This window comes from Ostrea edulis, chromosome 3 (assembly GCF_947568905.1).
Source record: "Ostrea edulis chromosome 3, xbOstEdul1.1, whole genome shotgun sequence".
NCBI classification, from domain to species: domain Eukaryota; kingdom Metazoa; phylum Mollusca; class Bivalvia; order Ostreida; family Ostreidae; genus Ostrea; species Ostrea edulis.
Genome location: NC_079166.1, coordinates 56,958,482 through 56,984,996, shown reverse-complemented (window position 1 = coordinate 56,984,996; position 26,515 = coordinate 56,958,482). Strand labels below are relative to the sequence as shown.

Below are 26,515 nucleotides of genomic sequence, written 5' to 3'. Positions count from 1 at the left end.
CTTCCAAAGATCTCCAAACGGAGGCATATCTGATACAGATTGAATGAATTGAATTGTTAATGACTAACTGTATTCATAATTACAAATGACTGGCTATACATTTAAGTTGGGTATTACAATACGTTTCTATTAATCTGTAGAGGTATAACATTCATTAAATTTATTTACTCCTTCATTCGTTTATTGTGAATGAAATTTAGAAATGTTTCACAAATACAATTCATTGTGAAAGGATCATTTAAAGTTTGTCAACAAATTACAAATGCATGAGCCGGAAATTGTGAAAACGAGTATAAATTTGACATAAATCTCAGGATTACTCTGATTCACACCATGATTTGTACACTCTGTTTCATAACCTGGATATCTACATTTGTACAGTGTGCATCAACACCGAGAGGTTTCTGTGGCGGGTATGTTCAGTATCGTAAAATTTAATTCAAATAATTCAAGGATACATTGTAAGTATGGTTTACCATAAGCAAAGAAAATCCTCTACGGAAAGACTGCTTGACAGTATGAATTTAAGGATAAAAATCGCATGGAATTGGACATGTTGTTTTCATAACGTAGCAGATTATCTAGGGCCCTTATTCAGCATACTTATTTAAGCATTTTATTCTATAGAAAATCTCTTTAGATATGTCAATGCATCCTAGACTATTTCCGCATTCATATACATGCAAGTTTTAAAATAAATCAATATGCATTAGATAATATAGGTTGCTATACATAGTTAATTGAAATTGCTAAAAACCGGAACTTTTGTTTAAATCGTTCTTTTATGCCGAAACAAAACTGCTAAAAATACCTATGGCATTGATGACTTAATTAATGTAGAGTCTACTATGATTATAATGAACACAATGAAACTTTGATTTACTATCATCGTATAAATGTATTAACTTTCAATTTTATTTTATTTTGATATATATGACCCTTAACTACTAAAACGAAACCTTTAAAAAGTCTAAGATCTAAGTTTCCTTAAATGGTGCATGATATATCTCGTCTACAGTGAAATTATTGTTATTGTGTGGATTTGTATTAATTAATTACTAATGTAAAAAATAACAATAACAATTGTTCGTGATTGTAGAGAATAGCATTCTTTAAATCAAATAAAATCCAGTTATTTTTCCTACCAAAAAATTGTAACACAGGTAGTAATTGTTCCTTTGCCAAGCACCTGACGTCAGAAGCGAAAATCACAGGAAAGAACCCCTATTGTTGTCGCCTTGAGCGCCATTTACAGGTCTAAATGTGTGACATGTCACCTACAGATGGTGACGTCACTATATGTGTGAAAAAAGTCTCAAATGGCATGTAAAACAACGAACTGTGAAGCATTGGTTTCTCATAGTAATAACGTACTATGACATTTTGATTTTACGTAATATACTGTTAATTAGAACGACAACATTGTCTCTGTAGCATAAACGTTAAATTTTTTGGAGAAGTTTTTGATATACCATGATAGTCAAGAATATTAAAACCGTAATTGCATGTAACTTTAAAACTTTGATTTGTCATTGTAACGAATATGAAACCTTTTATTTGTTGATAGTAAAATACCTTTTATTAGCGCTTCGTGAAAAGTATGAAGACGTGGAGCGTTGCTGTTCAAACCCTAATGTATTTTCGGAAATAATCCTGTGGAGATCCTGGTTAGAATAGGTCCTCAGTACCCATTACTGGGGCGGTCCTTTCGGATGAGACCGCAAAGACCAAGGTCCCGTGTCGCAGGTGTGACACAATAAAGATCCCTCTTTGTTCAAAGGCCGTTAGCGCCGAGCATAGGACTAAATTTTGCAGCCCTTCACCGGCAGAGGTGACGTCTCCATATGAGTGAAATATTCTCGAGAGAGACGTCAAACAACATACAATCTTTTCAAAAATAAAGTGATATTTACATTCTACTTTCATTTCTGTCGGAATTCCCAGTAATTCATTATACCACACCTTATATATCCTCTTCCTGCCCGCCGACACATAAAGCTCCAGGGGTTTCCATAATCTTGAACGGTTTGCTCTCTCTGGTACTTAGCCATGCAGAAAGCCTTGGACTCGGAATACCAGTGCTTTTCTGATAGGGTTTCCCTTCCCTTGCCCACGTGTTTCAGTTATGTAAAGGTGACATCCCACTAGATCAAACCAACATTTGTCCTCAGCTATTAAAGTAGACGTATCTTTATTAAGATTCTTGCGCGAATTCTTCACACTACAGCGTGATGGGCATGACTATCAATACAATAGGTAAATATGTTAGCGACAACAACATTAAAAATGTAAACAATTTGATTTACAATTATAATTAGAGAAATTTTTATAGCTTTGATGTAACACATAGTTAAATATTGCAAACGAGACCTACAAATATAACGATGGATTTAATATGATATACACATTTTGAATACAACGGTTATATTTTTCACTAACTCTATGTAAGAAGAATATATGCATTGAGCAATATGAAACTTTACTGAAAATCAAGCCCCATACTTTCAACCCCGATCCTTTTATTCAATTTACTATGATTTATATTCGAAGTTCCAAAACATTCTCATTCACATTCCATTTATGTGGTATGGCTTAATTAAGGTGTTTCAATGTGTGAAATATAAAAGTCATTTCCAATGTACCATGCATTGAAAATGGACAAATCATATAAAATTCAACATAACTTAACACTTAGAACTATGTATAGATAAATCGGATTTGTAGATGAATGAATGAACATATCAGCTATACTGTTGTATAGAACTTTCTTGTATTACTTGAAACAAAACTTATGTCTCTATTACAGACCAGCCAGATGTTGTAGAGGGCACAAATGGGACGCCCAAACAGAGAGCTGTGTCGGTAAATATTATATAACGGATAGGTGTTTTGTTTATCCTTGTTCACATTAAATATGATATTGTAATCATTGATATTCCCTGAATAAATTCTACATTCAGGTTGACAGTATCCCTATTATGGAAGGCTTTGTGGCTCTGTGTGTGATTGTACAGAGCCGAACTGCAGCAAGTTTCACGGTTGTAAAACAACACCTATATTTACAGGTACTATTAATGAATAACAAGTTGAATATGTATTCCGACTGAATATTTATCTCAGCAAAGTGTAACAAACAAAATAAATAATTTTTGGAAATTTATTATAATAGATATGGCGATATTATGGCCACAGCCATTTGGAATTAATTACAACTGCAAATGAAATAACATGGCCAATGGGCCGCAAAACAAAGAATATCCCCCAAAATAAATGCATATATAGCACACATTTTACTACACATACAAAAGTGTAGCTAAAATGTTCATCGACAGTCACAGTTCAAATATCAAAGTTCAATGTTCACTGACTTTACAAACATCAAGTTCACACCTGGTTGTATAGGATAGAGTTCAATATCAGAAAGCAATGGCCCTGGGAGGTGCAAAGATCAAAGCTTAATATTCACGATATTTCCGCTTAGACACCGCAGGTTCATCACTTTGATTAAGGAGTCAAATATTAACCGTTCCGATTCCATTTTCCGCTTATGACAAACTTATTCACAAATCTAATAATGTACATCAGACAGCAAAACAAAGCGAAATACCCGTTCAAAAAAGGGGAGGGGGATGGGCGGGTAATTTACAAATTTTCCAAAATAATAGCTTAAAAATTACACCTACCTCATTCAAACAGATGCAAAACGAAAACGAGACAGCAGGGGCTATGTCAAGGGGAACAACTCCTTAACTATAAATATCAATTCATGGGTGGATCTAAGGTGAAATACATGGTAACCTCAAACATGAGCTGCGCAAAAACTCTAATTCAAATTGAATCTGATGTTATATAAAAGAAAAGGTGAAGATAACGAACAGTGATCAATTTCATAACTCCTACAAAGAATACGACATTACGAGTATGACAAACAAGAACCCTGGACATACTAGAGGCTGCAACAGGTACCGAGGAGGAGTAAGCATCCCCTGTTGACTTAATCATTTGAGAGACATAAACGCCATACGATGCTGATAATGGAATATTGCTACATAAATTAATTATGGGAAGTTGACGATGGAGAAGCTGAAGTCATTCAGTATGTCATAAAATTTGCTTTCATTCGTACAGAAATGACATTATTTGACATATGAGAACTATATTCCTCGATTGGGCACCAAATTCACTATGTTTTGTTTCATTGGATCGACCCGATAAAAGGATAGCTCACAGTCAATGTTGAATTTTTTCTGAAAAAGTCCTGGAGTATCGCCTTTGTTTTTTTTCCCCTTTGTTCTATGGTAATCTCTAATATACCAAATTATCACTTATGGATCTGTTTTCAGGTCGCTAACGGAATATTTAATATAAGTCCTTTCCTTGATATTCGTGTATTTCGCTCTATGCTTGGTGTTCGATCTTTCAATGTCACTCTTAATGACCTCAGTCCGTTTCATAGCAGATTCTTCAGCTTCCTTCACTGAATAAAATACGAATTCAAAGGAATTCGCACTTGACTCTATGACTTTAACAAATACTATTTTCATATTTGTAGGAACCCCGTAATATATTGAGACATAGCTGCAATAATGTATCCCTCTCCGATGTTTTGGGAGAGGGATACAACTCACTTAGGATTTCCGTAAAGGGTCAAATGCTGGAGTGATTTACTCCCGCAATATTTTCGATCAATTTAAACATTTGCTTATTTTCTATACGTAAATAAAATGATATTCTATGCTTCGTAGTTAATATATAGATTTACAACCTGCAACAATTTGTGAGGATCTGTTCTTCCGTTTTCAACGATTTTGATATATTCCAATTTCTCGTTTCATATTTGTGCGCCATATTTGATGTACTGAAGTTTCAACTCCCGATTGTCAAGTTATTTGCATATGCCATATGAGGTAGTACTTACATCAATGGACGAGTACGGAGGAAATAGCTATTTCGTCAGTATTAATTAAAAAGGTTTAAATATAATATCAAGTTAGAAAACGACCAACAGAGTGTAAATTCTTTCTGCAACCATGCGAGTTTCTTTTCTTTGCCTCGAGTAACTACATTTTCACGCTGATTGTCAAAGTTGAAGTTTTTCAGTAGATCCACCTACGAGACCGTGCTATACATGTAACAAGCATGGCGGAGCAGACGAAGAATTTTGCGTGCTGTATATGATATTTAATGAAAGACATCTTTATTAGACATGCCCAAGCACAACGTTGGTACTCCTATTGGTGTAAATGTTACGGGATTGCAAACCGCTTCTAATGACCACACAGACCATCCATGACAGGTTATGAATATTTTGAAGAAATCAATCTATTTCTGACATGTAAATAGCAGCTCTGAAACATAACAAACAATTATAAGCATACACAATCACACACCATATACAAATACATGTACTAGGACATTTATTTCAATACAATGAACACAAATTTACTGAACCACAAATTTGTGTGAAGTTTTAAGAAAATTAATACATTACAATTAAATCTCAAAATGAGGCTCCTTACCCATAATGCATTGAAATATGATAAATCTTATCATTTATGACATTTATGCAAACTATATGGTAAAGTACACATTTAACACACACAAAAGAAACTACATGAATAATACACTAGACATCACAGAAATACATATAAAACAATGATCTTACCAGATATAATATGGTACCAGAGCGAAAATATCAAAATATGAAGATAACTGATTTTCAAGGAACCTGTATCAAATATTAATTCTATTTTACTCCTTTGTTAAATATGAAATAAAGTACATAATGTAAAACTTATACGGTACCCATTGTGATGCACTAGATGCGCATTTCGACAAATAATGTCTCTTCAGTGATGCTCAACCGAAATGTTTGAAATCCGAAATAATAAACTTGCAAGAGCTATTTTAGGAGAAAATAGAGTGCCAAAAACTATTGTTTTGTCCAGTTAACAAAATGCCTCAAACCAAAGTTCAAAATGTAATCCATTTATTGATCAGCCAAGGGTCTGGGACAGACATCATTGTGAGACATTCTGTGAAAGCTACCAAAAAATACAGAGAAATATGTAATTCATGTAACTTTTCAATAAACGAATACAGATTTACATATAAACATTGTGTCAAATTAGTCAACACATTCAAAAATATAATTTAGAGTCCTAACATTGTATATTATACATAGTATCAATTACTTAACAGTAGATAATCAGTTTTGTCTTGTTCATAATGCACAAATAATTTACTAAATTCAAAATTATCTCATTCAAGACAGTCTAAAGATTCATAACATTGCAAAATTAAAAATAGTATTCACTCGAAAATGAAATGAACAGCATTTACACAATTACTTATAATTTCCACAATTCAACCTTTGCATAGTGAAATAAACATTACAATATATCGTTCTGACAATTTTCAAGAATAAAACTTACATGGTTGCCGCTGTCTATGAAAATAGAGTTCTGTTACAATCTCGTGCAAAAGATACCGGAAATGAAAATAGATACATAGAAAACAAAACCGTACATAACCAGGTATGAAAATTCCGGATTGACATGGCGTAATTACACTACACTCCCCGTCTGATATGATAATATCACTACTATTTTCAAAACAAAATTATGAACGAACTACCCTTGTAACATATATGCTCATAAAATGATTTCTGTGCTAATCAGTTCAAAACCCTATCTGAACACAATCACATTACTGTTTGTTTGGTATAAGGAGCACAACTTCCGTTGCTGGACGTTTGAAAATCTTTCTGTCTGAGCCGAAACGAATATCTACCTTGCGGACACGAGAGTCAACACTAGGACATGTGTTCTCAATAATTCCCATCGGCCAATCATTGCGATGAAGGGTCTTATCGCGAAGAAGGACGATATCACCAACTTGAAGATTTCTTTCATCCTGTTGCCATTTCATCCGCTGTTGGAGTGAAGAAAGGTATTCCATTTTCCACCTTTTCCAAAAACAATTCGAAAGTTGTTGTACACAGCGCCACTGGTCCCTCATCAAATCCTTTGCTGTAAACTTTTCTAAGTTGAAAGAGTCTACCACATGTTTTGTTTTCAAGGTAAGTAACGTTGCGGGGGACAAAGGAATGGGTGAATCTGGGTTGTATGAAATACCACTCAGAGGGCGCGCATTGATAACAGAGCATACCTCTGCCATGAAGTTTACCAGAACTTCATGAGTAAGTCTTGTCACTTTAGGATCGGTGAGCAGAGAATCCAATATCCTCCTAGAGACACATATCAGCCGCTCCCAGGCCCCACCCATGTGTGAAGCATGTGGGGGGTTAAACTTCCACTGAATTTCTTTCCTAGTCATGAAGTCTTTCAGCTGTGCATTGTCGATGTCAATCTTGTTGATATTCATTTCCGAAGTGGCTCCTATAAAGTTAGTGCCACGGTCTGAGCAAATGGTACGTACTTCACCTCTAAGGGCTGTAAGACGACGTAATGCACTGATGAAGCTAGAAGTGCTCAATTCCTCTATTACTTCAATGTGGACTGCTCGTATCACCAAACAAGTAAATATTACTGCCCATCTCTTAGCTTGAGCCTGACCGCTTCGTGTTTTTCGGGTTACAATGGACCAGGGTCCAAATACATCCACTCCAATATGTGTAAAAGGGGGTCCAGGATGAAGGTGTGCTTCAAAGATGTCAGCCATTTTTGGTTGTTGTTGCTTGCCTCGCAACTTTCTACAAGTTACACACTTCTGTAAATGAGAGTTCACTCGACGACGACATCCTACTATTCAGTATCCTGCACTTCTAATTGCTCCTTCTGTGAATAAGCGTCCTTGATGTTTCACTTTTCGGTGGAAGTGATCCACAAGCAAATTGGCAATATGGCTCTTTTTTGGAATGATCAGTTGATTCTTCTCTTGAGGCATCAAATTAGAATGACGTAGTCTGCCTCCTACTCTGAGGAATCCAGCTTCATCCATGTAAGGGTCTAATTTTAAAAACAGGACTTCTACGGTTTACAGTTCTGCCTGTCTTGAGAGCTGCAATTTCTTCAACAAAGGCCTCTTCCTGCATCAAATGAATGATAAAAAGTCCAGCTCCCTGCATTGTAAGTGGGGTTTGATTTTTGTTGTCATCACTCTTCACCATTTTTCTCTTTTGTATTATCTTCTGAATGAAACATATAGCTCGAGTCAGTCGCTGCCAATCTGAAAATCTTTCAAAGCGATGACATCCTAGTTGACAAATGCTTTGTACATCCGTTCTACAAGAACTGACTTCCGGATCACAATCAATGTCAAGGTCATACTGTTCATTTTTTGCTGCTATCTAGTAATTCATGTGGACCGTTCAACCAGAGACTGGTTTGCATTTCCTTCACTGCCACTGATCGGGTCCCTTCATCTGCTGGATTTATTTTCGTTGGAATATAATTCCAATCTTTCGGTTCACTAGATTTGCGAATTCTTTCTACTCGGTTGGCCACGTAGGTGAAAAAGCGCTTAGTTTCATTTCTAATGTAGCCCAAGACTACCTTACTGTCTGTAAAAAATCGAATTGAGTCAAGGTTAGTATCAATCTCTGAGGAGATAAGTTCATACAGTTCTGTTGCCAATACGACCGCACACAATTCCAATCTTGGAACAGTATGTCCATGTTTAGGTGCCAGTTTAGCTTTTCCCATAACGAAACCAAGTTGCTCCTTCCCTGTGTCTGAAGCAAGTCTGAGAAACGCAACAGCTGCAATGGCCATGGTTGAAGCATCTGAGAATATCATAATTCTGTGAAACTTGCCTTACTGACAGACACCTCACCAAATGTACGAGGGATGTGCAAACTTTCTAAGTCTTTCAAGGATGATTTCCATGTTGTCCACTTTTGAAGGAAATCATGTGGCAAAGGTTCATCCCAGTCTAACCCACTTGTCATAGCTTCACGTAGAATACTCTTTCCTGCAATTGTCACAGGTGCAACAAATCCAAGTGGATCAAACAAACTGTTGATAGAAGAGAGGACGCCACGTCTAGTAAATGGTTTCTCCTCCATGTTTACTTTGAATATGAAATTGTCATATTGAAGGTTTCAACAGATTCCTAAGCTCCTCTGTGTTGGAAGATCATCTGCCCACAGTTCTGTGTCTTTCAAATCTTTAGCCAGGTCCTGAGAATCGAAGGCAGATAAAACTTCACTAGAGTTGGATGCTATCTTGTGTAGCCGCAAACAGCCATGTTCTATCAAAGCCTTCTTAGTACGTTGAAGTAGATCTATTGCCTCTTTTGCCGATGAATGAGAAGAAAGAGCATCATCTACATAGAAATTACGATGCACGAGGTTTTTCATATCTGAACCATACTGTGCCTCTGCGACATCAGCCGTACGACGTAGTCCATAAGTCGCCACCGCAGGGGAGGGACTATTACCGAAGACGTGTACTTTCATTTGGTAGTCCACCAGAGGTTGTTCAAAACAATTGTCGTTATGCCAAATGAATCTCAAGTAACGTCTATGTTGAATGTCCACCAGGAAACTATAAAACATCTGTTCTATGTCTGCAACTATTGCTAAACATTCTCTTCTGAATCTCAGTAATACACCCACTAAGTTATTCATTTGATCTGGTCCGCTCATTAGGACATCGTTAAGTGATAGTCCACCACACTTTGCAGAGGAGTCAAAAACTCCACGGATTTTGTCTTTCTTTTGGGGGTGATAAACACCAAACAGAGGTAAGTACCAACACTCGGTGTTTGGTGGAAGTTGCGGTGCTAACTCAATGTGACCCGCTTCAAACAAGTTCCTCATAAATTCAAGAAAGTGAGTTTTCTTGGTTGAGTTCTTAATCAAACTTCTGTCCAGGCTAATGGCTCTATCCAATGCTTGCTGTCGATTGTTTGGTAAAATAGGTCGTGTCCTTTTAAAGGGTAAGGGAGCAATACAATGCCCTGAAGAGTCTTTTTTTCATATCACTGTCCATCTGAGCCAAGAATTCTCTATCTTCACAAGACAATGACGGTTGGTTGTCTGTACTGGTTCTCTTAAATACTGATTGTTTTTCAACACTTTCTGAAACATGCATCTTATGGTCGCATGGCATCAAAATGCCAATGGATGGTTGTTCAGAAGTCGAACACAACATAGTTTTCATAACATCAGCAGATTTAGGTGTGTGTATTCCATCCAAACACGTCTCTCCAATAATTACCCAACCTAATGATAGACGCTGAGCATACGGCTGAGATGGGTCGCCTCTTATCTGCTCAAGGACATGATGTGCACTCAAGAGATCCCTGCCTATGAGTAATGATATGTTTGCCGTATTGTCAATAGGTGGAATAAAATTTGCTATCTTAGTAAGATGAGGATAATGAATGGCCACATCACAGGTTGGAATTTCATGACGATTGTTAGGAATAGCGTCACACTCAATCAAAGTCGGTAAATTGAATGTAGTCTGATTGTTCAATGAGTTGATAACAAAGCCATGAGAACGTCTGCCACTCACTACTGAGGATCCACTACATGTAGATAGTTTGTATGATTCGCAAGTACTGTTTGGGTCAAATATTTCAAAAAGTTCAGGTTTAGCTAGTGACTTGTTGCTCTGTTCATCAAGTATGGCGTACACATTAACTGGTGGATGTTCACTAAGTCGGTGGTGAATGCTGACTAGGACAATCTTAGCACACGATTTGCCTCTAAAATTTCCGCAGATTTCTGTACAAGCTGCATTAACGTGTGCCGCAGTTTTAGTCCGTGCTATCTCTCGTTGTAGTGTCGGTTTTTCACTTGTCAGTTTCTCCCCGCCATGATTCTGAGAGGGTTGATTTGATGCGTTATCATGCATAGCAGTGCAGTGATATCTGCTACCACAAGTGTTACATTTCACATACACACGACAGTCCTTTGACAAATGTTTTCCATCACAGCACTTAAAACACTGACCATGCTTCCTTAAAATGTCCCTTTTCTCACCAATACTCTTTGTGCGGAAGGCATTACAGTCACTAGTAGAGTGGGATGAGTTGCGGAGTGCACAGCGCACTCTTTCGTCATCTTCCGACACAGCTGTTTTATTGGAATTAACAGCCTGTTTGTGAAACTGTTTGTTTGATTTTGTCCGTGATCCCAAATAACTTGCTGAATCAAGTCGCTGCGATTTTTTTTTCTTGTGGTGGATCATCAAAATCAAATCCCGGGTCATTGATTATGTATGCCATATCTTGAACAAAGGTACAACATAAAATGAATGGGGGATACACCACATCATTATTCCTTTTTTAGCTGATCGCCTTATCACGCCATTTGTTCTGAAAGTTCTTGGGAAATTTACGTAACACAGGGTTTACTCCATCAGATGTGTCAAAGTAGCTCAAAGTCTTGCTGTACTTTGGATTGTCTTTAACAGCATTGATTTCATTCAGGGTGTCTGAAAGACAAAAATATTCCAGCTTGTTGCTAAAGCCAAATTTCTCAATAATGTCCCATAACTTCCTCTTTAAAGCCTTTGCAATACGATCTGAACTGCCATAATATGAATCTAGTCTTTCCCATGCTTTTTGAATTGCACGAATTGAATCACTAGTATTGGAGTTCTTAATACTCTTCACTTGTTCATATGGCTGTCCTTTGAGGTTGTGTATCATGAGGTCAAGTTCAATAGATGGAGATGCATCAATTTCACTCATCACTTCCTTGAAAGTAGATTTCCATGCTAAGTAGATCTCAGGGTCACCAGCAAATAGTTTCACTCGTTCTAAGATGAAACTTTTCTTAGTCAAAAAGTTTGTCATATCCACAAATGCTCGATTGTGTTCAACTGTCTTGTTCTGATCACTCATACTCATCGCGACACACAACCCTCCCGCCCATCTGGAACAAAGAGTTCAGCACGGGGATTCAGTCTACTGTCTGGTGGGGTAACAGGTGGTGGGGTGACCATGTTAGATAATGTTGGTATCATTGTTACCAATGGAGTTTGCACAGGGGATAAATCTGGTTTAGGTGTTAACAGTCTTACTCTATCAGCCTCCTTCTCATTGTTCTCAACATGTACACTCTGATTTACAACATATCGGTTTGTGTGCGAAGTAGTCCAGTCACTTTGTTCACTTTCACTAGCCACACTATGATCTTGAAGTTCCTCCTCGAGAATCTTCATGCTAATTTCAGCAACTTCTTTGTCCTCTTCTGCTTTCATGTGCATCAATTGGCTATCAAAGTTGGCCTTCTGCATGGGGGCCTCTGCCTCCACCTTCGCTATTTGACATATAAGTTCACTTTCTTTATCAACATATTCCAATTTTTTTCTTGCTGTTTCTGCTTTTATTTTCAGCTGTAAATATAGGTCTGATGCTGCACTGCTTGTTTGTGATCTCAGAGATTTACGAGTTGATTTTACTGATCTTGCCTGTGTTGAAGAAACTTTCTTTACTTTCACTGATTTCTCCATTTCTTGAGTAAGAACTTGTTTCACTGATTCTTCCTGTAAGTGTAGAGCTCCCTTCACTTTTAACTGCACAGTGTCATAAATGAGTGTCTGCGACTGTAGCTCATTTAAACTGTCCTCTGTATGTGCCCTCTTGAGATAGTCACAAAAAGTTTCATGCAATGTCACATACTCAGTAAAGTTTTTCTTAATGAGATCTTGGGTCAGTTTCTTGGTATCCTCGTTTTCCGTATGTTCAATAACAAGAATATGTTCATCGATGAGCCTGCGTATTCGAGCAAGTTTTACTGAATATCTTTCCACTTCTTCATGAAACAAACCTTGTCCTCTTTCTGTCATCTTTCGAACCGATTGAGTGTCAGGTTCCATCTTTCACTGTTTTGTCCAGTTAACAAAATGCCTCAAACCAAAGTTCAAAATGTAATCCATTTATTGATCAGCCAAGGGTCTGGGACAGACATCATTGTGAGACATTCTGTGAAAGCTACCAAAAAATACAGAGAAATATGTAATTCATGTAACTTTTCAATAAACGAATACAGATTTACATATAAACATTGTGTCAAATTAGTCAACACATTCAAAAATATAATTTAGAGTCCTAACATTGTATATTATACATAGTATCAATTACTTAACAGTAGATAATCAGTTTTGTCTTGTTCATAATGCACAAATAATTTACTAAATTCAAAATTATCTCATTCAAGACAGTCTAAAGATTCATAACATTGCAAAATTAAAAATAGTATTCACTCGAAAATGAAATGAACAGCATTTACACAATTACTTATAATTTCCACAATGCAACCTTTGCATAGTGAAATAAACATTACAATATATCGTTCTGACAATTTTCAAGAATAAAACTTACATGGTTGCCGCTGTCTATGAAAATAGAATTCTGTTACAATCTCGTGCAAAAGATACCGGAAATGAAAATAGATACATAGAAAACAAAACCGTACATAACCAGGTATGAAAATTCCGGATTGACATGGCGTAATTACACTACAACTATAATTTCATTCCTTTCATTCATTAACACATTCACACTAATTGATATGTTAACATTCGTTTTCTTACTTCAAGTCAGATAAAACATGTCAAAAAATATGCAAAGAAAACCACCCTTCAACACTCTGCTAGTGAATACAACCGGTATCTTAAAATGCAACACAACTCACAAAACCCATTACATATAACCTTCGACATTATGCCTAGCCAACCAAAATGAACTAAATAGGCCATGAACAACAGCTGCTGGCATGGTGTAATTATAATGATAATCACAAGGAAAGCCATTAAGGTCATAATTACATTACTACATATCTTAATAGAAAAATATGGAAGACCATTATTGAATCCAATAAAAGTCTACGTTTTCCAGCTTGCATATTTTATTTACACTAAAAATAATATTAACCTTTGGTATTAATTTACACTACTACATAAACAACGTTTGGGACTAATACAAGGAGCTTATTGTCGGTTATTCATTAAAAAAAAGTTTGAACCATTACCGAGATCTTATGGAATTGTAGCCCTATCCTGAAAACGTCAGAATAAAAATTGGAAAAAAAGCAGATACGGCTGCATTATTGCAGCTAACTGAACCATTGCAAAAGCACTTTTAATTTCATGGCAAAAGGCTTATGTAGCCATAGTTCAAAATGTTTAATATTCAAACTGAAGTCTGAGATTTCGTAATAAAAATGTACATGTACATAGTTGTAAAGTTTACGAATGTTCTCTTTCTTGAATAGTTACAATTCCAATTAATGTGATGCTGTTTTGAACACAATGTGGGTATGAATCTTGATAAATATAGTACGCCTATCTTAACGGTTAGGAATTTCGACAGAAATGCAACAAGAAAATATAATACATGAGAGTATGACCCCAACGCTTCACACAGGCACACTTAAATTTCAGGATGCGCTAGTTAACGCCCTTTATTAAATTTGATAACACACATCATCGCAGTGTATATTAAAAACAATTTAAAATTTGTTTATTATTTGCATTTCCATTTTTTCCGTTTGATATCTCTAAAATTGTTAACAATGCACCTGTAAAGATAAATACAACATTATTCCTTTTTCAACGGATAGGATTTCCGACAGAGATGAAACTAGAATGTAAATATGAGAAAAAAAAACTTTCTTTTTTCAAAATACATGAAGGTGTGAACTGTACCGCTTCACACAGGAATGCCTTTCAAGAAGCGTTAACTCATGAAATAGGCCGGCGTGAAGCTTCGCACTTTATACATGTACATAAACCCTGATGTATTTTCAAAAATGAAATTAATTTCTTAATTAAGGTTGAATTGTTCTTCATTTTATTTTGTGTGAGAGGAAACGATATTGCTACAGTGTATGATTTTATCCTCAGGTAGGATTATTCAACATTTTTTATCCACGGTGAACACTTTACGTTCAGACATCTCTTCATTTCTGGTAACCACCCGACCAACCAGTCAGTCACAACACACCACAAAAGTGAAAGTAGGAATGTCAGATACTGGAATAAGGCAAAAAACCGGTAAATTCATTTAAAATTTTGATTTCAGTTTAACAGGAGGGGAGGAAATACAATGGACCAGACCGGGATTCAAATCTATTTTTTTTTATTTGCATTTCCATTTTTTGCGTTTGATATCTCTAAAATTGCTAACAAAGCACCTATAAAGATAAATATAACAGTATGCCTATTTCAACTGCTAGGATTTCCGACAGAGATGAAACTAGAATGTAAATATAAAGAAACTTTCTTTTTCAAAATACATGAAGGTGTGAACTGTACCGCTTCACACAGGAATACCTCTCAAGAAGCACTAACCCATGAAATAGGCCGGCGGGAAGCTTCGCACTTTATACATGTACATAAACCCTGATGCATTTTTAAAAATGAAATTCATTTCTTAATTAAGGTTGAATTGTTCTTAATTTTAACTTGTGTAAGAGGAAACGGTATTGCTACAGTGTATGATTTTATGCTCAGGTAGGATTATTCAACATTTTTCATCCTTGGTGAACACTTTGCGTTCAGACATCTCTTCATTTCTAGTAACCACCCGACCAACCAGTGCGTCAAAACATACCAGGAAACCGAAAGTAGGAATGTCAGATACTGGAATAAAGCAAACAAACGGTAAATTCATTTAAAATTTTAATTTCATTCTAACCGCAGGGGAGAAATACAACGGACCAGAGCGGGCTTCGAACCCGGACCCCTGAATCTCTAGTCAGGTGTTCTACCAACTAATCTTACTGTCTCCTTAAAGAGCCGGTCCCGGCACTTTTAACGTATTTTTTCAATGGGTATTTTTTTACGATTATAATGCGTTGTATTATTTGGTCAATTATATAAATAGAAAACATAACAAAAATATGCAGTTTCTTTGGTTTTTATGATAAAAAGTGAGAAATTGTAATTGATGAAATCTTCAGTTTGTTCGGCAAGTCGCGTTTCCGAAATTTTGATGTGACGTCCCACCCAGAACTCGATCAAAAATGATGCAATGACGTGTTGTCGGTGGATGCAGCAACACTAACAAGAATGCCTCTCTATACGAGTTTCCTTCGAACATATCTCTGAGAAAAGAGTGGAACAAGTTTATTCCACTCATAACGATAGGAAACGATATATGTACGTCTGACTGTTGTGTGCGACAGTTATTTCAATATTATTACCTCCAATGGCGAAACAAAGTGGGTCCAAGAAGAAGTTGACACTGACAACTGGGGCCAAATCATCCACTATACCCTCAACATGAAAGCCTGAGCAATGCAGACGCGCTGTGCAGAAGAGTAAGAAGCTACACGATATATGTAATGTGTGCCATTGTGTGTTTACATACGAGTCATGCAATGCCATGTCAATCTTCATTGCTTTTCATTACGCATTTCATGATTAATTTCAAATTCTTTGTACTATATTTTGCAGTGATAAGAATACAGATTCTTACGGGGCCCCCGCCCCCTAAATCCGCCACTGCATCAGCATGCTTTCTGATACATAATGATACATGTACATGTTCATCAATCATTTTGGCAGGTAGCTGCTTCATACCATTAAATGGCTTTTTTTTTAAAAGTACTAGTTGCTTCTTTGTAACATACTTGTACATTTGAAACTGATACTGAAGCTATTCCTGGTCCAGAAACAGTCAGAGGGAACTCAATTAGGACAAAAGCGAGGGAGCTACAGAAGTATATAAGTAAATTATATTGTATATCGATACAGTTTTCAGCTCTAATAGTTTTGCATGTTTAACTCTGAAAATAGTTTTTAGCAAATGAGTTTTACTGGTGGATAATATATATATATATATATATATATATATATATATATATATATATACACACACACACGAACAACCAGATTGTCAAATTTTCGAGACGACCTCGATCCCTTCTTCAGGACAAGTTTGTTTTTAGGCTTGTCAATTAATGTTAAAGGCGGAACGAATTAGGACATGCCTTATTCGTCCAAAGAGCTGATCCAAAATGTACGAAGTAATAAAAATAGACTTAATTAATCTTAGGTGGAACGAATTAACCATATTACGTTGACAAATAGTAAAGCTAACTCGTACCCAGAGAGATTCTATTTTGACTATGCATTGAGAATAAATAATTTATAAGATAATAATTAAAAAAACTAATAATAAAAATGATATAAAAAACTAATATATGTATATAAATGAACACTATAAAAATAAAGTATAAAATAAGAAATGAACAAAAATTTGAAAGACAAATAATATAAATCACAAGTTTGAATAAGTAAACAAAGTGGACCAACTCAAAACAAAAACAAAGAATAAACAGCCTAGGAAATCGAATCAACATCAGACATTCCCGTAGTGATCCTGTCTACGGTAAACGTGTAAAAACATAGAATCACGGAAACTGATAAATCAGTTTTACATTTATAAGCAATCGGTTATGAAGGTCGTAGTAAAAAGGGAGGGGGTGATTCTGTAACAGATTTTTTTTTAAAAAATGTTCAAAAATGGTCATAACACCACTGTTATGGACATGATCAGACGAGGAGGTCTAGATGAAGCTTAAAATCTAGAAAGGGTTTAGCCCTTAGGCTTGGTATTTGTCCTTGTATCCATGTTGTGAATCCGACACTTTTAGGTATCGGGTGTTGTTGGAACTTAGTTTATATATATATATATATATATATATATATGGATAATGTTTTAGGTGCTCCGGTAGACAGAATGTTGGTATTCAGTGTGAAAAGACAGAAATTGAAGATCTAGAAAATGCCACAACGCAATCACTGAAACACACGATAGTCCTCCTAATGATGAACCGTTAGTATTACATATGCATATATATATTTGCTTTTCCAAAAGACCCATCTTCAGTAAGGCCAAAATAGAATATGGATGTTTCCGGTTTTCCGACCATACCTACATTTCAGCTGCTGACCCTCAATATTTTATTGATGATATGTATATAAAGGAAGATAAAAATCCTAAATTAGGATTTTTTCTTTCTGCATTCGAAGTTCTCTGGTTTACTTTTAAATAACTACTATTGATTGATCTTCAAAATGTGTGAAAAGTACATGTATCTGTAATGTATATAGATTTGTATTGAAAGGGTATCAAAAACCAAGATTTCAAAAAATAAGATGTTTTACCTACCTACCCTACCTAATTTTTGGGAGAGTGAAATACGAAATGCACATCTATTTGGGGGGGGGGCTAAATAGCAAAATAAATGCTAATTTTATTTACAGCAGATTTGATATGTATCCTATGGTCTAGTTTGGACATGTTGAATTTTTAGTCTTTCTGTCTACCTACAATATTAACTGTGTCAATTTGATTTGAACTCACTTCATACTGAATTGGTCATGAGAATTTGAAACAATTAAGTTCAGGGATCAAAATTTAATTGTCAAGATTGGTGTCTGTGAGAACACAGTATCTACAAAATGTTGGGTTTTTTTATGAGTAGAAAATTGGAAATTATGAGAATATCATAACTCTGATATTTTGCCAATGTTTGGCTCATAATAGTAGTGGGCATTTTAACTCGTAGAAACAAGATTGCTGAATTCAATATGCCTGACATGTCACATAATTCGTGGTATTATGTGAAGAAAAGGTTGCAAAACAAAACTACAAATACAAAAAAATACTTATATATATGTGTGTAATTTTTCAAACACGGAAGAAATTCCCAACCTTTAAAAATGGAAGATGATTTTCCCCAAATCAACAGGGAATAATGGGCGAGATCAAAAGACGGATGTCGGATAAAAATCTAAATTCAAATAATTATGGGGAGTGGGTGAAAACTTGCAGAGGTTTTTGTCATCCGACATTGATTATGCTGTAATTGAAAAAGAAAAAAAGACAAGTGACTGTTAAAAGCCACATACAAATTACAATTTAATGACCATTATTGTTAATCGATTAGTTTCAACATTCATAATATTTAGTTTTAAAGGGAGGGGGTCTTGGCGAAAACTGTGTGAATTCAGTTTTTTATCAGACATTAAACTTAGGTAATTTTCAAAATTGTTGTAAAATACATTGCAACTCGTACTGTGGCTGCTTTATGCTGCCTTCAAGTGTTGTATTTTTGGATTAGTCATTTTAAAACATTCTTTAAATTTTGTAGTCCCAAACACCTACCAGTGGAGGAGCCAGGGCCATTTCATCTGGAGGAAAGGTTCCTTGTTTTGTAGTGGCAACTACTTCAGTTTTTGAATTTTGTCCAAAATACCACAATCCTGCAGCTGGTGTCATCAATAAGAGAGTTGGGACTTACATCATCAAAATTGCAAAACAAGTGTAACTTCATAATTACATGGTTCAGTGAACCATAAGTTGAAAAAGTTCCTGCCTGAAATTTCCTTCTGTCGTGATCCATTTTATACTCCTACAGTTTTTATAGCAAAGTCTTGCTAATGTTTAAATTCTTGAATGTCGCTTGCATGATTGGACGCATTGCATATTTTACACACAGTAAATCGTCATTTAAATAGCGTGTATTTCATATTCAATATCAAGCATGAAGACATTCATTGATGTTGGGGTTTTTGTGTTCTGTCCTACTCTTGTCGGTAGGCACAATAAGCCGTTTTTTAGAAACGCATATCCAAACATACACTTTTAAATCCTGGATGAGATGTAACTCAGATAAAGGAATAGTTGATTTGCTTGTTTTCTTGCATATTTAATACTTCTAATAAGTAAGTAAGTAAAGTAAGTAATTTTTATTTAAAGTCGGAAACTATATACAGGTAAACAATAAACATGAGCTAAGAGGTCTTTAACCGAATATATAGCATTAAAAAAAACCACAAAGCACTAATGATATATAATTGCATGCATAGACATAAAAACAGAAATTTGAAATAAAACAGGACGCATACATGTATACAGACATCACAAGTCATGCATATATATACACAGGGACTAGCTATATTAAGATGAGCATGCATCACTGAAAACAGTTTGCAACACAAACATAAAAATATGGATATATACATAGAATAGATAAATAGCCATACCTAAGAGACATAAGAGTAATAAGTACATATATGAAGAATGACTTATTAAATCTTAGAAACAATACTCGGTTTAATAAGAGAATAATGTATGTACATCAGCGTTACGCTATTCCAATAAATGAAAACACTTTGTAAAGACTCGGTCGTATCCATTAATACCTGTCAATATTAACTGACTGGAGACCATTTGTCGGTGAGCATATTTCAAGTTTTACAATTGGGCAGTATGATTATTACTTATCTTATTATCGATTACTTTGTTTGCATAAAAAACTAGGTATATCTATGTATGTCATTAATCTTGTGTGATCGTTTTCAAACTTCCAAATGATGCAAGATATGTAACAGGAAAAGAGAAAATACAACGGTGCACACCGCAATTCGAACCCAGGTCTGTACGAACCGCTGAATCTCCAGTTAGGTGTTCTACCAACTGAGCTCTCTGGCTACTGGCGATCGAACCCGTCTAACTGTCACATTCCGTAGCTTAAAGTCACTGGTAGATGTTTTCACCTGTCTGTTCCAGGGGCTGGTCACAGCACTATATGTATATGTAACGGGAAGGGGGAAATGCAACGGGCGAGACAAGGATTCGCATCCGGCCCCCTGAATCTCTAGTTAGATTCTCTATCAATTGGACTATCTGGTCACCGGTGTTCGAACCCGTCTGTCCGTAACAGATACCTGTAAGTTGATTATTACCATTTGTTACATTTCATCAAATTTATTTTTTCTTCATTCATTCAAATAAATGTCTCTATATTTCTATAAAGATTTAGTTTTCACAAATACAATTTATTATTAAACGATTGCTTAAAAGTTTGTCAACTAATTACAACTGCATAAGCCGGAAATTGGGGAAACGTGTATAAATGACATCAAACTCGGGATTACTCTGATTCACACCATGATCTGTACACTCTGTTTCATAACCTGGATATCTACATTTGTACAGTGTGCATCAGAAAGGAGAGGTTTCTGTGCCGGGTATGTTCAATGATGTAATTTTTTTTAAAAAACAAATAGTTTAACTGATGAATTGTAAGTATAATTTACCTTAACCAAGGAAAAGTCTATACCAATTAACTACAGCATGAATTTATTAATAAAGATCACATGAAATGAAAACATGTTCTTTTTCATAATGTGACTAATTCTCTACAGCCGTTATTCAGGATAGTTATTTAAGCAATTTATTTTCCAAACTTCTCATTAAATATATCAATGCCTCCTAAAATGTTTCCGCATACATGTACATGGAAGTGTTAAAAACAAATCAACATACTTAGATAATATAGGTTACTATACATAGTTCATTGAAATTGCTAACATCCGGAACATTTGTTTAATATCGTACTTTTTATAGCTGTAACAAAATTTCTAAAAGTACGTAACGTATTGTCAATTTGACCAACGTATAGACTACTATAGCTACAATGAATACAATGGAACTTTGATTTTCTACCATTGTACATGTAAAAACGTATTAAATTTCGATCTAATTTCATTTTATATCTATGAAACTTAATACTACGGCGAAATCTTTGAAAAAAGTGACGGGCATCAAAAGTGAAAGTCAAAACAAACAGTCCTCACTACTGCCGCCTTTAGCGCCATTCAATGGTCAAAATGTTTGATACGTCACCTGCAGATGATAATGTCTCTTTATGAGTGTGAAGTCTCAAATGGAACGTAAAACAACATGCTGTGAAACATTCATGTCCTTTAGTAATAAGGTAATGTACCTCAAACTAAGACAAAACATTATCACTGTAGCATACACTTTAATTTACCTTTGTTTTGAGAAGTTATTGATATACCATGATATTGATGCATATCAAAACCGTAATTACATGTAACCAGGGCCGTAAATTAACCTTTAATTTGGAGGAGGCAGGAAATTAGGCGGGGGTCTGGGGGCAAAATCCTTGATTCTAGGGCCTTCTAAGATGTTACTTGACTAACTCATTCTAAAAGAAAGATTTGGAATGCTTTTTAAGGGAGGTATCATGTTCTTAGTTATTGGAAACAACATAAATTCTAATGAACTTTAAATTTTAATTTTTTTTTGGCTCAAAAGTTGGAGGAGGCAGCTGCCTCCTCCGCCTCCACGTAATTTACAGCCCTGGTAACTTCCAAACTTTGATTTGCCGTTGTGATGAATATGAACCTTTTGATAGATTGATAGTGAAACCAAAGATATATGTACTTGAGAAATAAATTTCATTTTTGAAAATATATTAGGGCATGAACTTTGACACTTCACGCCGGCATACTACATGAAGCGCATTAACAAAGTTAGTGCTTCATGAAAAGTACGCCGGGGTGAAGCGTTGCGGTTCATATCCTCATGTATTTTCAAAACTGAAGTTTATTTTTGTATTTACATTCTACTTTCATTTCTGATACCAGCCATTCAGTTCACCTCTTACATATCCAGTTCATGCCCACTGGAACATAAGAATCCATCGGTTTACATAATTGAATATTTTGCTCTGTCTGGTAATCAGCCATGCGGAATACCAGTGGTTTACTGTTAAGGTTTTCCTTCCCGTAGCCACATCTTCCAGTTATGTAAAGGTAACATCCCTCTAGATCAAACCAGCATTTGGCCTCAGCTACTAAGATAGACGTATCTTTATTAAGATTCATACGCGGATTTTTCACAACTGCAACGCATAAATGGGGGTGACGATCATATCAATGGGCAAATATGTTGAAGACAAAAAAATAAAAAATGTAAACAATTTGATTCACAATCATATTAGGTGAAAATTGTATAGCTTTGATATGACACATCGTGAAATATTGCAAACCAGACCTACAAATATACCTATAGGTTTAGTATGATATACACATTTTGAATATAGAGATTATATTCTTCACTAACTCTGTGTAAGAAAAGTATATGCATTGAGTAATATGAAATTTTACGGAAGATTAAGCCCCATACTTTAAAGCCCGACCATTTTATTCAATTTACTGTTATTTATCCTCTACGTTCCAAAACATTCAAAACTTTATTTAATTTTTTATGAGGTCTGCATGATTAAGATATTCCAATTTGGGAATAAAAACCAATGAATTCTGGTTTGTCAAGAGCTAGACGGTTACCACTCAAATAAATGACTCTGTGCATATGAAATAATTTTTTGTTTAGATATTGTGTACATACATGTAGATTAACTTAAAGGAAAAATATGTATATAAAATAATTGAAGAAATGAATATTGGTGAGTGACTGTGAGGTTTGAACCGGGTGTCTTTCGCTAACTTGACTGGGTACTCTACCACTAAGCTATCAGTGACTTGTTTATTATACTGAATTATATTATATAGGCCTAGTGAACATTGCATCTCACAAAACGTTATATTGTGTCTTGCATTTGTATCTGCAAATTCGACTGAAAACTCCATGTGGTACATAAAACTAAACTCTTGTGAGGTGTTACCTACCCCTACTGATCCTCAGTTATGCATAATCTACATTTCTATTTTGGGCAGGAAGCGTTTGAGGATTTCTTCGTTACTAGCTTGAAAATACGGATGTACATTTAATTGCTGTTATAAAATTTAGAAATTCATTTCAAAATTAAGGATTATCTCCCTCATGCACAGCTCTTATCCTTGGACGAATTTGGCTCCACTTTTTTGGCACGCTGTTTTTGGCTATATTTAGCTCTAAAACTTCAGAGTTATTTCGGATTTCAAACATTTCGGTTCAGCATCACTGAAGAGACATTATATGTCGAAGTGCGCATCTGGTGCATCAAAATTGGTACCGTATAAGTTTTACATTATTGCAGATCAATTAATGAAAGATGCCGTCGATTAAAACATATCATAGCGTACCTGTTGAAGCATGAGACTTTTTGAAACAAGGGAGGGGCGTCATCTGTAGTTGTTTCATACAATACCATATATACAACATTCGTTATAATTTTTATGCTCTACAGTAATTATAAATCTTGCGAATTTTGTATTAATATTAAAATAACTGCATTTGAAATTATCGAAATGCGCTGACTCGGTGACATGACATAAAATGTTTTACTTTGTCTTCATTGTCGGCTGCTCCACATATCCTCCATATGCATCCGTCTATCTTCAGTGACGGATCAATGTTTTTCTGACACTTTCCGAAGGTAAACATGTCCGTTTCCTTTCAATGAGGCTTGAGAGTAGATCTCACTCTGTTGGGATATTATCCCACACTGCATAAAGGTTTGGATCCGCCATATTCCGCGCACTTAGTGTGCTTGACACCGCAGCACCCGTAGCGATCATGAAAGTTAAATTCAAGAACGATAACCGAAATTGCATGAAAATTTAAACATTCATAGAGGATTCAAAATGTTATATTAAAACTTTAAAATAATGTTTATTTCAGAGCATGCCTTTTCATTTCCTTATATATTTTTCATACCCGCTTTGCTGTTTTCATATTTCAAAGGTATTACAAGTAGTATTTTGTATAGATTTGCACGAAGTCTGAATGCTCCATATTCATAAATATCTGTCCATAATTTTGGAACAAGGCGAAATAAATCAAAACTACTTCGTACATTTGCTAAACATATCACGGTGACTTAGTATGCTAAGTTTGGAATCATTTCATGAACATGGACCTATCACGAAAATGCGATTTTGCCTGATTTTTACGTGAAAACATACTTAAGATCCATGCGCGAATTCTTCACAACTGCAACGGGATGGGGGATGGCTATCATTACAATGGGTAAATATGATAAGGGCAACATTAAAAATATAACAATTTGATTAACATAATCATAATTAGAGAAAATTTCATAGCTTTGATGTAACACATAGTTAAATATTGCAAACTAGACCTACATATGTAACAATGGCTTTATGATATACACACATTTGGAAAATAAAGGATATTTTCTTCACTAACTCTGTGTAAAAAGACTATATGTATTGAGTAATATAAACTTTTACGGAAAATCAAGCCACATATTTTCCAACCTGATCCTCTTATTCAATTTACTATGATTTATAGTTGAAGTCCCAAAACATTCTCATTCACATTCCATTTATGTGGTATGGATTAATTAAGGTATGTCAATGTGAATGGAAGAAGTCTATTCCATTGTACCATGCATTGAAAATGGACAAATCATATAAAATTCAACATACCTTGACACTTAGAACTGTGTATAGATAAATCGGATTTGTAGATGAATGAATTAACATATCAGCTATATGGTTGTGTAGAACTTTCCTGTATTACTTGAAACAAAACTAATGTCTCTATTACAGACCAGCCAGATATCATATGGCGGATATATGTTTTGTTTATCCTTGTTGACATTAAAGATGATATTGTAATCATTGATTTTCTCGGAATAAATTCTACATTCAGGCTGCCAGCATCCCTATTACGGACTGCTGTGTCAGTATGTATGTGATTGTACAGAGCCGAACTGTAACATGTTTGATGGTTGTAGAACAACGCCTATATCTACAGGTACTATTAATGAATAACATGCTGAATATGTATTCCGACTGAATATTTATTTCAGCAAAGTGTAACAAACAAAATAAATAATTCTTTGAAATTTATTATGATAGATATGAAGATAACATGGGCATGGCTGTTTTGAATTAATTACAAATGCAAATCAACTTTCAACATTAGCAATGGGCCGCTAAACAAAGAGCATGCCCCAGAAATAAATGCATATACAACACACATTATGCTACATAGACAAAAGTGTTGCTAAAACGTTCGACAGTCACAGTTCAAAGTTTAAATATAAAGGTTCAAAGTTCACTGACTTTACAAACACAAAGTTCACAGATCCGAAAAAATTACCCTGGAAGGTGCAGAGATCAAAACGTAATTTTCACGAGAATACCGTTCATCACTATGATTAAGGTATCAAACAACAGCCGTACCAATCCCATTTTCCGCTGCTGATGCAGCTATTCTCAAATCTAGTTATATACAACAGAAAGCAAAACAACTCGAAAATATCCGTTCAAAAAGGGGAAGGGTAATGGGCCAATGATGAAACCATTCACAAATCTAGTAATCTACAACAGAAAGCAAAACAAATCGAAAATATCCGTTCCAGAAAAGAGATGGGCATGTAATTTACAAATTTTGCAATAATAGCTTAAAAATCACACCTACCTCATTCAAAGAGATGCAAAACGAAAAAGAGACAACAGGGGCTATGTCAATGGGAATAATTCCTTAACTTTAAAAGTTAATCCATGGGTGGATTTAAGGTGAAATACATGGTAACTTCGAACATGATCTGCGGACTTTCTTCCAAAAAAAGAGCCCAATTCAAATTGAATCTGATGTGATAAAAACGAAAAAGTGAAGATAACGAACAGTGATCAATTTCATAACTCCTACAAAGAATACGACATTACGAGTATGACAAACAAGAACCCTGGACATATTAGAGGCTGCAACAGGTACCAAGGAGGAGTAAGCATCCCCTGTTGACTTAATCATTTGAGAGACATAAACGCCATACGATGCTGATAATGGAATATTG

General features: G+C 35.3%; 1 protein-coding gene across 8 annotated transcripts in view; it reads left to right on the top strand.

Annotated features, from left to right (window-relative positions):
- The first annotated feature begins 288 nt into the window (after positions 1-288).
- The window catches only part of LOC125674994 (uncharacterized), a 30,468-nt gene continuing 4,241 nt past the window's right edge, over positions 289-26,515 (top strand). For 6 of the 8 annotated variants that reach the window (XR_008801017.1, XR_008801018.1, XM_056158236.1 and 3 more), the window contains exons 1-3: positions 289-413; positions 2,807-2,862; positions 25,366-25,470. Coding sequence is in view for 4 of the 8 variants with exons in the window: in XM_056158236.1 (XP_056014211.1) it covers positions 334-413; positions 2,807-2,862; positions 25,366-25,470 (241 nt within the window). In the remaining 4 variants the exon portion in view is untranslated. The other 2 variants (XR_008801015.1, XR_008801016.1) reach the window with 2 other exon arrangements.